Raw genomic sequence first — 14,452 nt, forward strand, 5'->3', positions numbered from 1 at the left:
TCTGTCAGGGTCTGGATTACGCATGCGTACTAGCAGCACGGTGGCGAATGGTAACATGGCGACAGAGGAGCTGGAACCGCTTTTGGAAGATTCAGAGGAAGAGAAGGAGGAGATTCAGGACGAGCCGGAACGTTGCGACGCGGAGGGCACGGGTGATGGGTTCACGCTGGACGAGGTGCTGCGACTCGGAGGAACCAAGGTATGCGAAAGAGAGGGAGGGTGGCCGGGCAACATGTTAGTATTTGAACTGTACAATCGGGGGTTTGGCTCTGGCTTGCTGCCTGGTGCGGAGATCTCTCTGTACACGTGGGTGAAGTTCTTCTGGTTACTAGTGAACGAGACAGCGGGAGGGAGGCTTGAGATATATTAGTAATCAGGGCGCAACAATTCTGAATGATTGCTGTAGCAGCAAATGAGGGTGAAGGCAAGCAGTGTTATAGTCGTGGAAGTTGGTGGTCTTGGGGATGGTGAGGAAAAAGGTTACCGTGAGGTAGGGCAGTGAGGTTGTGCACAGTCTGGGTTAGTTTGAAACGATGGCTAGAGATGGCGGTGAAGTTAGTCGTAAAGGCTACAGGGTTTGTTGCAAGGGCTTAAACACTGCCTGTAGTTTTCTCAATGTTTAACTGGAGGAAATGGCAATTCATTCAAGACTGAAGCTGTTTACAGGTTGTCAGGAATATATAGTTACAGCCTCTCGTTAGTGGTGTTTTAAGTTAGTATACTTGATAATTGAAAAGGCTGGGATCTAACTTATTTTAGTTGAATTTTAATATAAAATAAAAATAGAAAATGCTGGAAATACTCAGCAGGTCTGGCAGCATCTATGGAGAGAGACAGTTAACATTTAAGGTCAATGATCATCTCGCTCCACAAATGCTGCCAGACCTGCTGAGTATTTCCAACATTTTCTGTTTTTATTTCAAAATTCCAGCACCAGTAGTATTTTTCTTTTGAATTGGAGTTGGATCTTAATGTTAGCAACATAACCACCATCAGTACATAGTAGCAGAGGAACAGGCCATTGAGTTCATCAGGTGCATGTTAGTGTTTTTGCTCCACACATGCCTCCTCCTAACCCTGTTAAGTACCACTTGCCTGTCACCTGTCCTTTCTTGAAGGTATTTTAAAATTGTGGTACTCACCCGAGCCAATGCCAACTGCCTCTGTGCTATCTTTGATACAAGTACACTGATCAGTGTGCTGCTGAAGCCATTGCTGTGCCCTGTGGGAGTTGGTTTGCACTGCAGAAGGCTGAAACACCCAGCTCTAGCCTGCTTAGCCTGTTAGGATTCAAAATGACAGCGTTTACTGGAAAAATGCTGTGAAATAATTTTACAGAGCTATTCAACAACCCTACAACACTCGAGGAACTCTGCGTTCTTCCAATTTTAACCTCTTGTACGTCCCTTATTTCCTTTGTCCCACTATTGTCGGCTGTGCTTTCAGCTGTGTAGGCTCTAAGCTCTGAAATTTCTTGCTTAAACCTCTCCAGCTCTATCTTCTTTTAAGATGTTTCTTAAAACCTACCTCTTTGACCAAGCTTTTGGTCACCTGTCCGAATGTCTCCTTTTGAAAATCAGTGTCAGATTTTGTCTGACAACACTCTTGTGAAGTGCCTTGAGACATTAAAGGCACTATAGAAATGCAAGTTTTTTTTATTACAAGTATTTTAATCCCAGTATTTCTGCCTTAGACTGACAAATTGTTATGCATATTACTATTCATGTGATTGGACCAGGATAGTAGAACCTGGTTTCAGTAAAATACTTCATTGTGTGTGGTATTGTCTCTTCTATGTAATAATTTTTTTTTTTACAGGCTGACTATGTAATGCTGTATTCTTTGAATGAGAATGAAGAACTAGTCGATGGTGGAAAAAAGACAGCAATAGATGATCTGAAAGAAGGTGAATTAGAAGCCTTCATCAATAAAATAGGCATAAGCAAGTACTCCAGAATTCTTCAGGAAAATGAAGACTGCACTGAAAAGGAAAAACAAATTACAAAGGAAAAAGAAAAAGTTGACAAGAAAAGCAAGAATAAAAAAAATGAGGGACTGAAAAAGAAGTTCCACGATGGAAAGGATGAACAAAAGGAGTTGCCTGGAAAGAATGGAAAGAAAAAGCTCATTCAAGATAATGAAGTATCTAGTACATCTGGATTACCGGGCAGGAAGGCTAAGCAACAGGTCACCTTTGAATTTCAGCCCAAAACGTACTTATTGATAAAGCCTGGAGGAAAGTGGTATGATGTGGAGTATACCAATGAGCACAGCTCTAAGCCACAAGATGAATCATTCATCGCACAGTATAGGAATCTAGCTAAACAGCTGTATGAGCATGAGACCAATCTTTACAGGAATAAGAAAAATATCCAAAAAGGAGCAAACTCTACGTGGATGAAAACTGTTGTCACAACAGGCACATTAGTAGACAGAATGGCAGCTATGACACTTATGGTGCAAGATGCTCCAGTGCATACTCTACACTTTGTGGAGGCCTTAGTCAACCAAATCAAGAAGAAGGGAAGTCGGCGGCAATGCTTAATGGCTTTGAGTACGCTAACAGAGCTACTGGTCTCTGACCTGCTCCCAGACAATCGAAAACTACGAACTTTCTCCCAGCATCCCTTTAAAAACCTGCAGGAGCTTGCCAGTGGGAACAAGGATGCCCAAGACAAGCGCTTAATATTGTGGTACTTTGAACACCTGTTGAAGCATTATTTTGCGGAGTTTGTGCAGGCATTAGAAACTTTGGCTCATGACACTGTGCAGGCAACAAAAGCTCGTGCCTTGGCAACAGTCCATGAGATCTTGTGCAATAAGCCAGAGCAGGAGAAAGCCCTGCTGGTCCAGTTAGTGAATAAGTTAGGAGATCCACAATATAAATTGGCCACAAAGGCCTCCTATCTTTTGGAAACTTTGCTCCATAAGCATCCCAATATGAAAATGGTTGTGTGCTGTGAAGTTGAGCGCCTTCTGTACAGGCCTAACATTAGTCTGAAAGCCCAGTATTATGCCATTTGCTTTCTCAACCAAATGGTCTTGAGTCATGAAGAGAGTGATCTGGCTGGGAAACTAATAGCTGTTTACTTTTCATTTTTCCATGCCTATGTTAAAAAGACAGAACTGGACTCTAAAATGCTAAGTGCCTTGCTGTCAGGTGTCAATCGAGCTTTTCCTTACTCCAAGATGGATGATGAAAAGATAATGGAACAAATGGATACTTTGTTCAGGGTTGTACATGTTGTGAACTTCACCACAAGTGTCCAAGCACTAATGTTACTATTTCAGGTGATGGACTCTCAACAAGCCATATCCAATCGATATTATGTAGCACTCTACAGGTAACCTTTACTTCTGTATAAATACTTTTGACTTAAAACCTGCAATGTGAAGTTTTTTAAAATTTCAAATGGCTTTCAAGAAGTTACAAGTAGATCTACGAGAATGCAGCCTGATATACAAATACAAAGAAAGCCTTGAAGAATTGAGGCTTTTTAAAAATTGGGATAACATCATATGGCAGTATGACAAGTGTTTAAAATTATGAAATAATTGATAGTCTGTCTACAATAATTAAAAATGCTGGATCGCTTATCAACATCACAGAATCACAAAATTGGTATAGCGCAGAAGGGGGCCATTTGGCTCATCATGTCTGCACAGGTTCTCCGAATGAGCAGTTCATTTAGTGCCGTTCCCCTGCCTTCTCCCCGTAACCCTGCACATTCTTCCTTTTCAGATAACCATCTAATTCCCTTTCAAATGCTTCAATTGAGCCTGCCTCCACCACAATCTCGGGCAGTGCATTCCAGACCTTAACCACTCACTGCATGCAAACATTTTCCTCATGTCGCTTTTGCTTCTTTTACCAATTACTTTAAATTTGTGCCCTCTTATTCTCAGTCCTTTCATGAGTGAGAACAGTTTCTCTCTATCTACTCTGTCCAGACCCCTCATGATTTTGAATACCTCCATCAAATCTCCTGGTCAGCCTTCTTTTCTCCAAGGAAAACCGTACTAACTTCTCCTTTCTATCTTCATAACTGAAGTTCCTCATCCCTAGAACCATTCTCTTGAATTTTTTCTGCACTCTCCAATGCCTTCGCATCTTTCCTAAAGTGCAGTGTCCAGAACTGGACGCAGTATTATAGCTGAGGCCAAACTAGTGTCTTATACAAATTCAACATAATTTCCTTGCTCATGTACTCTATTCCCCTATTAATGAAACACAGGATACTGTGTGCTTTATGAAGCACTCTCTCAACCTGTCCTGCCATCTTCAATAACTTATGCACATATACATCCAGGTCCCTATGCTTCTGCACCCCTTTTAGAATTGTGCCCTTCATTTTATATTGTTTCCCCATGCTCTTCCTCCCAAAATGAATCACTTCACATTTCTCTGCATTGAACTTCATCTGCCACCTGCCTGCCCATTCCACCAACTTGTCTATGTCTTTTTGAAGTTCTACACTATCCTCCTCACAGTTCACAATGCTTCTGTGTTTCATATCATCTCAAAACTTTGAAATTGGGCCCTGTACACCAGGGTCTAGGTCATTAATATATATCAGGAAAAGTAAGGGTCCCAACACTGACCCCTGGGGAACTCCATATAAACCTTCCTTCAGCCTGAAAAACATCCATTAACCACTACTCTTTGTTTCCTGTCACTTGGCCAATTCTGTATCCAATTTGCTACTGCCCCTTTTATTCCATGAGCTATACATTTGCTCGCAAGTCTGTTGTGTGGTACTGTATCAGATGCCTTTTGGAAGTCCATGTATACCAAATCAACTCTTTTTTTGTTTGGGGGTTTGTTTTCTTCATTCAGTTTGGTTATCCCTTTACGAACAGGAGTCGGCCATTTAGCCCCTCAAGCCTGTTCCGCCATTCAGTGAGATCATGGCTGATCTGCAGCCTAACTCATATACCTGTCTTTGCCCCATATCCCTTGATACCTTTGACTAACAAAAATCCATCAATCTCAGTTTTGAAATTAACATTGATCTTTCATCAAATGCTGTTTACAGAAGAGAGTTCCAAACTCTTACTACTCTTTGCATGAAGAAATGTTTCCTAATTTCACTCCTGAAAGGTCTGTCTCTTTTTACTGTGCCCCCTAGTCTCCCAATTGGCAGAAATAGTTTCTCCCAATCTACCTTATCTGTTCCCCTTAATATTTTGAAAATGTCAATCAAATCACTCCTTAAGTTTCTAAACTCCAGGGAATACAACTTAGTTTGTGTAATCTCCTCGTAATTTAACCTTTGCGTCCAGGTATCATTATGGTAAATATACGCTGTATTCCCTCCAAGGTCAATATATCCTTCCAAAGTTGCAGTGCCCAAAAATGCTTTCAGTATTCCAGGTGTGGTTTGACCAGGGCTTTGCTGAAGCATGACTTCTACCCTCGTGTATTCTGTTCTTCTAGATATAAAGGCCAGCATTCCATTAGCCATTTAGATTATTTTCTGTATCTGTCCATGACATTTTAATCTATTTAATTGCCCCTGCCCCCAAGTCTTTCTCTATTCTTCCTCTTTCCATTTTTCAGTGCATGAGTATAGTTGATGTGAGAAATGGATGTGGCAACTGCTGGAATAAGGATGCTCTTCTGAGGCTGAGGCAAAGTGAGAAGGAATAAAACGGTCTTTCTGTATGCTTCAAGGAAATCCCTCTCCACCCCAACATGCTATATCCGATCTGGAGGAGCCATAGTGACCTTGGATGAAGTGCTCTATTTGCTAGCAGAAACATTTGTCAACTTAATGAGCACAAATCTATATACTTATTTGTTTTTAACTTCCCTTAATCTAAATTGTACAACATATATCAGTGTTTCTGACATAATTCAAGTATTAAGGAATGTTTAACATGAAGGAAGCTAGTTTATCAAGAAGTGAGGTAAAATTATCAAATTATAGTGATTTTGTCTAAATTAACAATCATTGGTAAGCTTTTATGTAGTGCTTACTAGTTTGATTCATTTGAAGCAATCGAATCAATTTTTTAATAATTGTCCAAGGATGAATTTAGTGTAAGGCATGATGATACCATTGGTAGAAACCCAAATCCAGCAAAGCCCAACTATCACCAGTGCAAAATACAACAGAGAGACAGAGCAGATGAATGCTCTCTCCGAGGTAGAAGGTGTTAAGGAATCATTGAGGTGTTTATGTCTGGTTACAACAACGCATGTAATAATTATCTTTGGATCTTCTGGTAGTCACAGAATTCTTCTCCCAGATTAAATACTGTTTTATGACTCCCCAGAGATTGATTGCTTCTATATATTTTGGACAGTTAATTTGAATTCCTAAGATAAGTTAAGAATGTTACGTTTCCACTAGTCTTCTAAAATGTGTGTGTACTGAGAGAGAGAAGATTACCCAAATCCATTCGATCTCTGATATTAAGTAGAGTTAGGCTGGCCTGTGTGGAGCATTTGGTATGGACCAGTTGAGCCGAATAGCCTGTTTCTGTGCTGTACATTCTGTGTAACATTTGAAGATTGTCTTCCATTGTATATGGCATTCATTGATCCATTGCCATATAGCCATGAGGTACTGCAACAGTGTGACAAGTAGGGTACATTCCAAGCTGTACTCTGTTTTCTCCCACATCTTAACATCAAGTACTAATCTTATTCATTTTGGAAACACGAACCCTGCTGGAATTCAAAAGGAGCACTTTTATGACCTGAGTTACCTGAACTTGGGTACATAGCTGTTAGATAAAAAATTGCCTCCACTTGCACTGACCTGCTTTGGAAAAGACATACAAAAAATTAAATCAAACCTTTTTTCAGTTCTCCAGTTTAACAAGTTTTGTTCAACATCTTGTTACAGTTACTATAGTTTCTCTCTTTATTTCATGGCTTATACTTCTAACTTCGCATTTTGTTTGGGGGACCGTACATATAAGGCAGATAAATTCATATCTGCTGTAAGCTTTTTGCTGAAGTTGCTTTTCCCATCAAAGTGGTCAGCAAAAATTGAGAGTGCTTCAAGCATCTGCTCACTTACCAATATAGGTTTTCTGAGTAGCAGTATCTTTGTGCCTCAAGCCTAGTCGAGATCAGAAACGTGCTGCAATGAGTCACAGACATAAAATTACATCCTACCATATTGTGGCACAAGGTCTTTCTACATCAGATATCTGCCTTCTCATTCCATATATGCTGCCTATAAGTTAATTCTACTGATGTAATAATCATGAGTTCTATCATAAATTGGAAAAAGTGGAACATAGAAAACTACTACAACTTGCTGGGTTCTGTAAATTTTGTTCTGTACCTTGCTTCAATAAAGCTAGAGGCTGGTTTTGGTTTGGAATTGGTTATTTTGAAAGTCTTTGGGTGAGCAGGCAATGAAAGATTATTTTCACTGGTAACAAGGGGGATGTACATTTAGGATTAATATTAGAAGTACGAAGTGAGATCCTGGAAGAATATTTTCATAGTGCGTAAACAGAATTTGGAATGCATTAACATGAGACTTTTGAAGCAGAGGCCATCACAACGTTGAGGAAATTAGATACACACAAAATATTACAGTATGAAGAAAGTTCCAGTGTGGAGCTAGCACTGATGGCCACAGAGACTAAATGGCTTTCTGTGCCTCTTCTATGATTCAAGATGCCTGAGATAAGCATTTATGTATTTCTATACCTGTTGTAAAAAAAAAAAAATTAATGTGCCTTTTGTATGCAGGAAACTGCTGGATCCGGAACTGGCGCAATATTCTAAGCAAGCCATGTTTCTGAATTTGCTGTACAAGTCTTTGAAGTCTGATGTCGTGCTTTGTCGCATTAAGGCATTTATAAAACGGATCTTGCAGGCCGCTTGTGGCCAGACACCAGCATTTATATGTGGAGCTCTCTATCTGATTTCTGAGATTTTGAAACTGAAGCCAGGCATCCGAGTCCTTTTACAAGAACATGAGGTATTGCTTTCACTATTTTATCAATCCATTGTGTTTCATGTTATTGTTTTCCCCTTTGCTATAAAATACATTGTTCACAGCCCTTGTAATGGACTTATCCAGCATTAAGTTTTGTGGGAGTAGGAATGAGCTTTTTGTTAAATAACGTAAGAATGGAGCAAGGTTTTATAAGGCCATTGCATACTTAATAATTTAAAGTGCATTGGATGGTGACGGAAAATACATTTAAAAGTGCTCAGAATTAACATTTTACCTGATAGGAGAATTCAGGTGTATTAGTATATTAAGAAGCAGGGGTTCAAGTAGAGTTTGAAAATATCAAGTCAGGGATAATTAACAAGGTTAATTTTGAAAATCCTAGACTAAACTGCACAAGTGTTTTAATCCTCACCTAGGATGTAGATTTCTGTATTTTAAAAGTTAGTGATGTGCTCCCCTTATAGTCTACAGGTTTAATGCATTAAGTATAAAAAGTCCAAAGTTTTCTGTGCTGTATTGAGTTAGTTGATCTCCACTGGGATGCTTCATTTGGCCACCAGGTGTTCCACTCTTAATTGCTATCAAATAAGCCCAATGGAAAGTGCAGGGATAATGGGTGAGAAGCAGATTGGCAAGGTGACAGTGTCTCACTGACACTGTCCTAAACAAAGAAAGGTCACTTGAATGAGATACCTGCTTCCCCACTACCCCTGCCCCCCCCCCCACCCCCCACCTTCAACAATGGAACCATAATCCCAGCATGAGATGGCACCTTCAGGAAAGGTTGGGAGAAAATTATTGATAGCATTTGTAGCACCAACCTTCTATTCCTGCAGATATTACATTCTACAAGTGGCATTCATCAGAATAAACAGTGTCCTTACTATGTCATTGATAACACTAAATAAAGCATTGCATGCTATTTATGTATGTCAAATATTTTCTGCTCAGGAATCAGATGAAGAAGAACACTTTAAAGATGTTGATGACAGTGATGAAGAGAAATTTGAAGATCTTGATGAAAAGATAATGGAGAAGAAATCAGATGAAGGGGCGAAATGTATAGCTGCTGCCAAAGGACAAGAAATGGAAGTACAGAATACAATTGTATATAGAAAAACAGAATCAACAGCATCTGGATCATGGTTGCACTACAAAAATCAAGGTGGTAAACTATTTGGATAGGCCAGTGTTGGGCAAAATTTCCTCTATTGCAAGCTTATTCTTTATAATTTCGCTACATATAGCGTAAGAGGAAATCTTCCTCTTTGGCCCACACATCCTCCCTCCCCCCACCCTCCGTCTCTATTGATTCTGATGAAATGCCAAACAGAGGTCTCCTCTGCCCTCTTGGTGAGGCCTGACCAATGATTCAGCGTAACCTCTTTGCTTTTGTACTGTACGTCTCTATTTATAAAGCCCAGGATCCCATGTATTGAGGTTGGCTTCTATATTTCAAAGAATATTTTTTTAATTAAAAACTGTTTAAGAAGTGAAAAAATTGAGCTTTGTTAACATGAATTGCTACTATGCAAAGTGCTGCTAGTATTATTAAGCTCTGCTCTGTGTTTCAGGTGGAAAGTGTCTGGGAAGTTATGACCCACTCCACAGGAATCCTCTCTCTTGTGGAGCAGACCGCACCGGCCTCTGGGAATTGAAGAAGGTAAAATGAATTCTTCCTGATTAAATATTGCTCGGTTATATGCACAGTGGTAAAGTTTTTTTTTAAACTAAAAGGTTTAGATGCTTGATCATTCATGTGTAATCCAAAGAAAAGTAGTGGCATCAACTGTGTAAATCAATAACTAGAAAAATATGTTCTGACATCAGACCACTTTTGGGTATGAAGTTAACACACTATGGAGGACGTTTTCTTATTTATTTGCTGGATTTTTTGGGGGGTGTTTGTTATGCCACACATTTAATTGAACAAAGTTATGTTTTTGTTTTATGTTTTAGAAAGAAGAGTCTGCATCTTTTATCATTCCAAAATATTCACTTGAGGATGAAAAATAATTATTTAGAAATCCGGTTTAGCATGAGACCTTTTTGTATCATAGGCATGTTCTTCAGATAGTTTTATTACTGATCTTCATTTACTTTGGAAGAAACAAAGAATTTAAATTTATACAGTGCCCTTCACAAACTCAGAACATCTCAAAGCACTTCAGAGCCAATAAAATACTTTTGAAATGTAGTCTCTGTAGAGAAGCATGGTGTGGTCCAATAAACAGCAATGCGATAAGTGAACAAATAAATCTATTTTGGTGGTATTGGTGAAGGAGTAAATGCTGGCCAGGGCACTGGACTTGCTCCTCTCCTGCCATGAATTTGCTTGTACACTCTCTGGTAGAACCTGGAAAGAAGCCTGATCTTGCCATTCCATAATCTACTGCTGTGGTGCTCTGCTATATAAAGTTCCTGTTTTTTTTTTTAACCCCCTCATCTAGGATCTTTTAGGATCTTGTCCCCAACTCAGCCCCATTCCTGCACTCCCTTCACCCAGGCTGCTCATTATGTCCTGTGATCAACAGGATCCTGTTTCTGGACTTGAGTGTTAGGAATTTTGGGTACAAGAAACACGGTTTTGCAACCGTCACCAAATATATCCACTGAGGCATAAAGTACACGGGTCCTTAAGTTATTTATGAATTTTTTAATGTGTGTTTTTATTTAAATGTTGGGATAGCTATTTCTAAATGTGCATGAACAGGGAAAGGGTTTCCATAAGTATGAAAGTTTGTCCTAATATTTATTTTGCATTCATTAAATTTTGTTGTTTGTTCCCAGTTGAGTGAACATTTTCACCCATCTGTGGCACTGTTTGCAACAACTATCCTGCAGGTAAGATACATAAATGTGTTGTGAGGTTTGCTGTTTTTCCTGTCTGTTTCCCCAGCTTTCTGTCAACAAAATAGTTATTCAGTGACTTCTTTTGAAATTTGAAATGACCTTGTAAAAAGGCATGTGGAGTAGTTGTTACAGTTGCCAATTTCTTCCCCTTTTCAATTTTATTCTCTTATTGTGAGGTACAGCTCCATAGGTGGCAGAAGCCCTTGCTGCCTCGCCCAAGAGACAATTCTTGTATGTGTGTTGACAAACTATTACACTCTGCAGGACCTCATCCTTGATGTATCCCTTCTGTGGCCCACGAACACTGTTAGCAATTGTAGTCTCTCCCTTTTCCCGTCTTCCCAGAAATTTTTGGTTACAGAAATTTTTGTTGGGTCTGTTCTGTTCTTTAACTGCTTTGTAAATGATTTCTACAAATATGGTTTGTTAGGTGCCAGTTTTCTCTTTAAACCAATTTGAGCATTGCTAACTTGTTACTCTAACTATTTCAACAGATTTATAAAAATGGTATCTGTTGAGTTGAAAAAAAATAAACTTGTTGCTTGTATGATTTCTGGTAGGGTAACCAGATCCAGTATTCCGGAGACCCTCTGCAGGATTTTACATTAATGCGATTTCTTGATCGTTTCGTGTACAGAAATCCCAAACAGCACAAAGGCAAAGGTAGGCCCTGCCTTTGGTGTAAACCTTTTACTGTTTTCAAAAAATCTAGTGTTTTATATCTTATTGCAAAATGTATACATTTCCCATGTTCTACAATACTTTCTTGAACAAAATCCTTCAATTAGGATTACATAGTTGTGACATGTAGTGCAGTGTTAATCAGCATACAGAATGAGAGCTATTATTGGCAAAAAGAGGCTTGAACATAACCAACCTGTCAAGATCAGATTCAATAATCTTGAAGAGTTGCGTACTCTGTGTTTTGCTAATAACTATTTCAGTATTATACAGAAAGTGCATTTCTTTCGGTGGCACATTTCTTATGTTGCACAATTTGTCACACTTAAGTATAGGCAAATCTGTTCTAAGCTTTTTTTCGTTCATCTAGTTGGTTCCTGCAAATTTCTGTCCAGTAAATTTTACAAAAAAAGAGAAGCAAGCCAGTTATTTGAAATTATATAAAGAATGTCCTTAAGACAAAATACATATTAACATGGATGTCGGTTAATTTCAAAAATCTTTGTAATCACACCTAAAACAAAACAAAGAAACCCAAACATTTTATCCCGAGTTCTGACCTAGTCTCAAACCTGGTCAGTCATTCTGAGCTTTAGGCTGAGATTGTCAAATGTATTCCAACTTTAAAAAAAAAACTCCTGGTCAAACAAGAACTAAACTGTGGCCCATTTGAACCTGTATTTTCATATATTATATATTGTGGCCTAGAAACACTCCAGTCTTTATAAAACAATACATCACTCAATTTGCAGTGACAGGAAATCTGCTAGCATATGTACAAATCTTACATCTACCATGTGTTTTTTCCACTACATTTAGGCTTTGTGCTTAGTTACAGATTCGGAATGATCTTGAAGAAAACCAGTAATTTAATGCTGGATGCTTCTGTCTTGGAACCTGAAACTTGAAATACATTCCAATCTGCAAGAGAGGTTCCTGACCAAATAACAATTAAACTCTGAACAGCCTGAACCTCTGTTTGGTTTACAATCAAACCTTTCTGGGCTCAAAGGGACTTAATTGAATAGCTCTCTTGGTTCTTCTAGAACAGTGCATCATGTCCTTGTATTGCAGCATTGAGTTGGGGCAAGAGCCGAAATGATGCCCATTTTTATATAAATAGAGACACTTACTGACTAAACCTAGGCATACATTGGTTGATCATTAAGGTTGTGACTCCCTGACCTGAATTGCCAGATCTCAAAAAAGATGGGTACGTTTTAGTCTGAGTTAATTGAGAGTGGTCCTGACTGCACATTGGCAAGAAAATCATGAATAGTTGGGTCCATAAGTTCACAAAATACGTTTGGATGAGGAATCTTGATCTTAATCCATCCATACAGAAAGACCTTGCAGACCCTCATTATGAGTGTTGTGTAACAATAGGATAGGTTTTGTGTTGTCGAACTAGTATGAGATTAATTTTTAACATTTTAATAAGTGATGAAAAATAAATATTGGAGTTATATGTATATGAAAGAGCACTAAAAATGCATAGTGATTTGGCCAGTATTTTGGCAGTTGAGATCAAGTCCTGAAGTGTTGCGATAGCTGTCATTACAGTTGACTGCATGCTCTGCTTTAGAAAATGGAGTATCGGTTTTGAATGTAGTTATCAGAAAGCAATTTTTGTTGTTTTTGTTATGTAAACAGCTTTAATATTCCATTCTAGTTCAGCTGGTAGGACAAAGGGCAGTAGAGTCAAATGGGACGGATTTTCTTTATTTTATTTAGAGATACAGCACTGAAACAGGCCCTTCGGCCCACCGAGTCTTTGCCGACCAACAACCACCCATTTATACTAATCCTACATTAATCCCATATTCTCTATCACATCCCCACCATTCTCCTACCACCTACCTACACTAGGGGCGATTTACAATAGCCAATTTACCTATCAACCTGCAAGTCTTTGACTGTGGGAGGAAACCGGAGCACCCGGCGAAAACCCAAGTGGTCACAGGGAGAACTTGCAAACTCCACACAGGCAGTACCCAGAACTGAACCCGGGTCGCTGGAGCTGTGAGGCTGCGGTGCTACCACTGTGCCGCCCACTGTTTGTTTTTCCTCTGGGTGCTTGGATAATATAGCCCTGTTATTCTTACAGGGAGGTGGCATCGACATGATGGACTAGGTGGCCTCCTTCTGTACTGTAATCATTCTATGATAGGGAATTAGACAGCAACAAGTCAAGTATCTGATTTGTACTTGTGTCTGTGGCCATTTGAGTATTGATAAAAGTAATTACTGGAAAGTAATGGAGTTGCTTATAGTACAAGTTGACCCGTAACCTTAGAGAGTAATGTGTAGGGAATGCAACTAATGAATGGTAGGAAAATCATTTAGTGAGCATATCTGACTTGATCATGGCCGTGAATTTTGTCCTTACAAGATGTGTACAATGTAGTGCCCTGTTCCTGCCATCAGAAACTTTGCAGCTATGGGAATAAAGAGTACTTTCTAGTAACTTAAATTGATATATAGTAATTTTATGTTAGATCCCATAGATTTCACACAAGCAATTTTTGAAGTTCTCTTGGTTTTTGTGAAAGTTTTACATCCGTGAAAAACACTTTGTCCAGTTAGTCTGCTATTTTGAAGCCCAGCGTGTCATGATGGTACAGGACAGGCTTGATAGACCAGTTGGTCTTTTCCTGTCCTTCATTTTCATATGTTTGTTTAATTACATTCTTAGATGTAGATTAGTCTTTTGACTGTCTTTTTTTGTTGCAGAAAACACAGACAGTGTTGTGATGCAGCCTAAACAGAAACTTCTGTTGAATGATGTGCGCAACCTGCCAGGTAATTAATGACACAAAACAGTAATTCCATTAACTGAATACAGTGGTCAACCTTGCTTTAAGTGTGTATTAGTTCTAATGCATTTTCTCTTGCAGCTGCTTCTATTCAAAGATTTTGCACAGCTCAGTAACATAATTTCATTTGTACTAAGCCATTTATTACAGATCAGTTGTACCAGTGTATGCCAA

General features: G+C 39.0%; 1 protein-coding gene across 1 annotated transcript in view; it reads left to right on the plus strand.

The window, feature by feature from the left end:
- The first annotated feature begins 8 nt into the window (after positions 1-8).
- cebpz (CCAAT enhancer binding protein zeta) overlaps positions 9-14,452 on the plus strand; it is a 32,482-nt gene continuing 18,038 nt past the window's right edge. The window contains exons 1-8 of the mRNA XM_068045310.1: positions 9-199; positions 1,819-3,344; positions 7,718-7,949; positions 8,880-9,093; positions 9,503-9,591; positions 10,719-10,772; positions 11,342-11,444; positions 14,196-14,264. Of these exons, the coding sequence (XP_067901411.1) occupies positions 23-199; positions 1,819-3,344; positions 7,718-7,949; positions 8,880-9,093; positions 9,503-9,591; positions 10,719-10,772; positions 11,342-11,444; positions 14,196-14,264 (2,464 nt within the window). The 5' untranslated portion in view covers positions 9-22. The remainder of the gene's footprint in view (positions 200-1,818; positions 3,345-7,717; positions 7,950-8,879; positions 9,094-9,502; positions 9,592-10,718; positions 10,773-11,341; positions 11,445-14,195; positions 14,265-14,452) is intronic.

This window comes from Heterodontus francisci, chromosome 13 (genome assembly GCF_036365525.1).
Source record: "Heterodontus francisci isolate sHetFra1 chromosome 13, sHetFra1.hap1, whole genome shotgun sequence".
Taxonomy (NCBI): Eukaryota; Metazoa; Chordata; class Chondrichthyes; order Heterodontiformes; family Heterodontidae; genus Heterodontus; species Heterodontus francisci.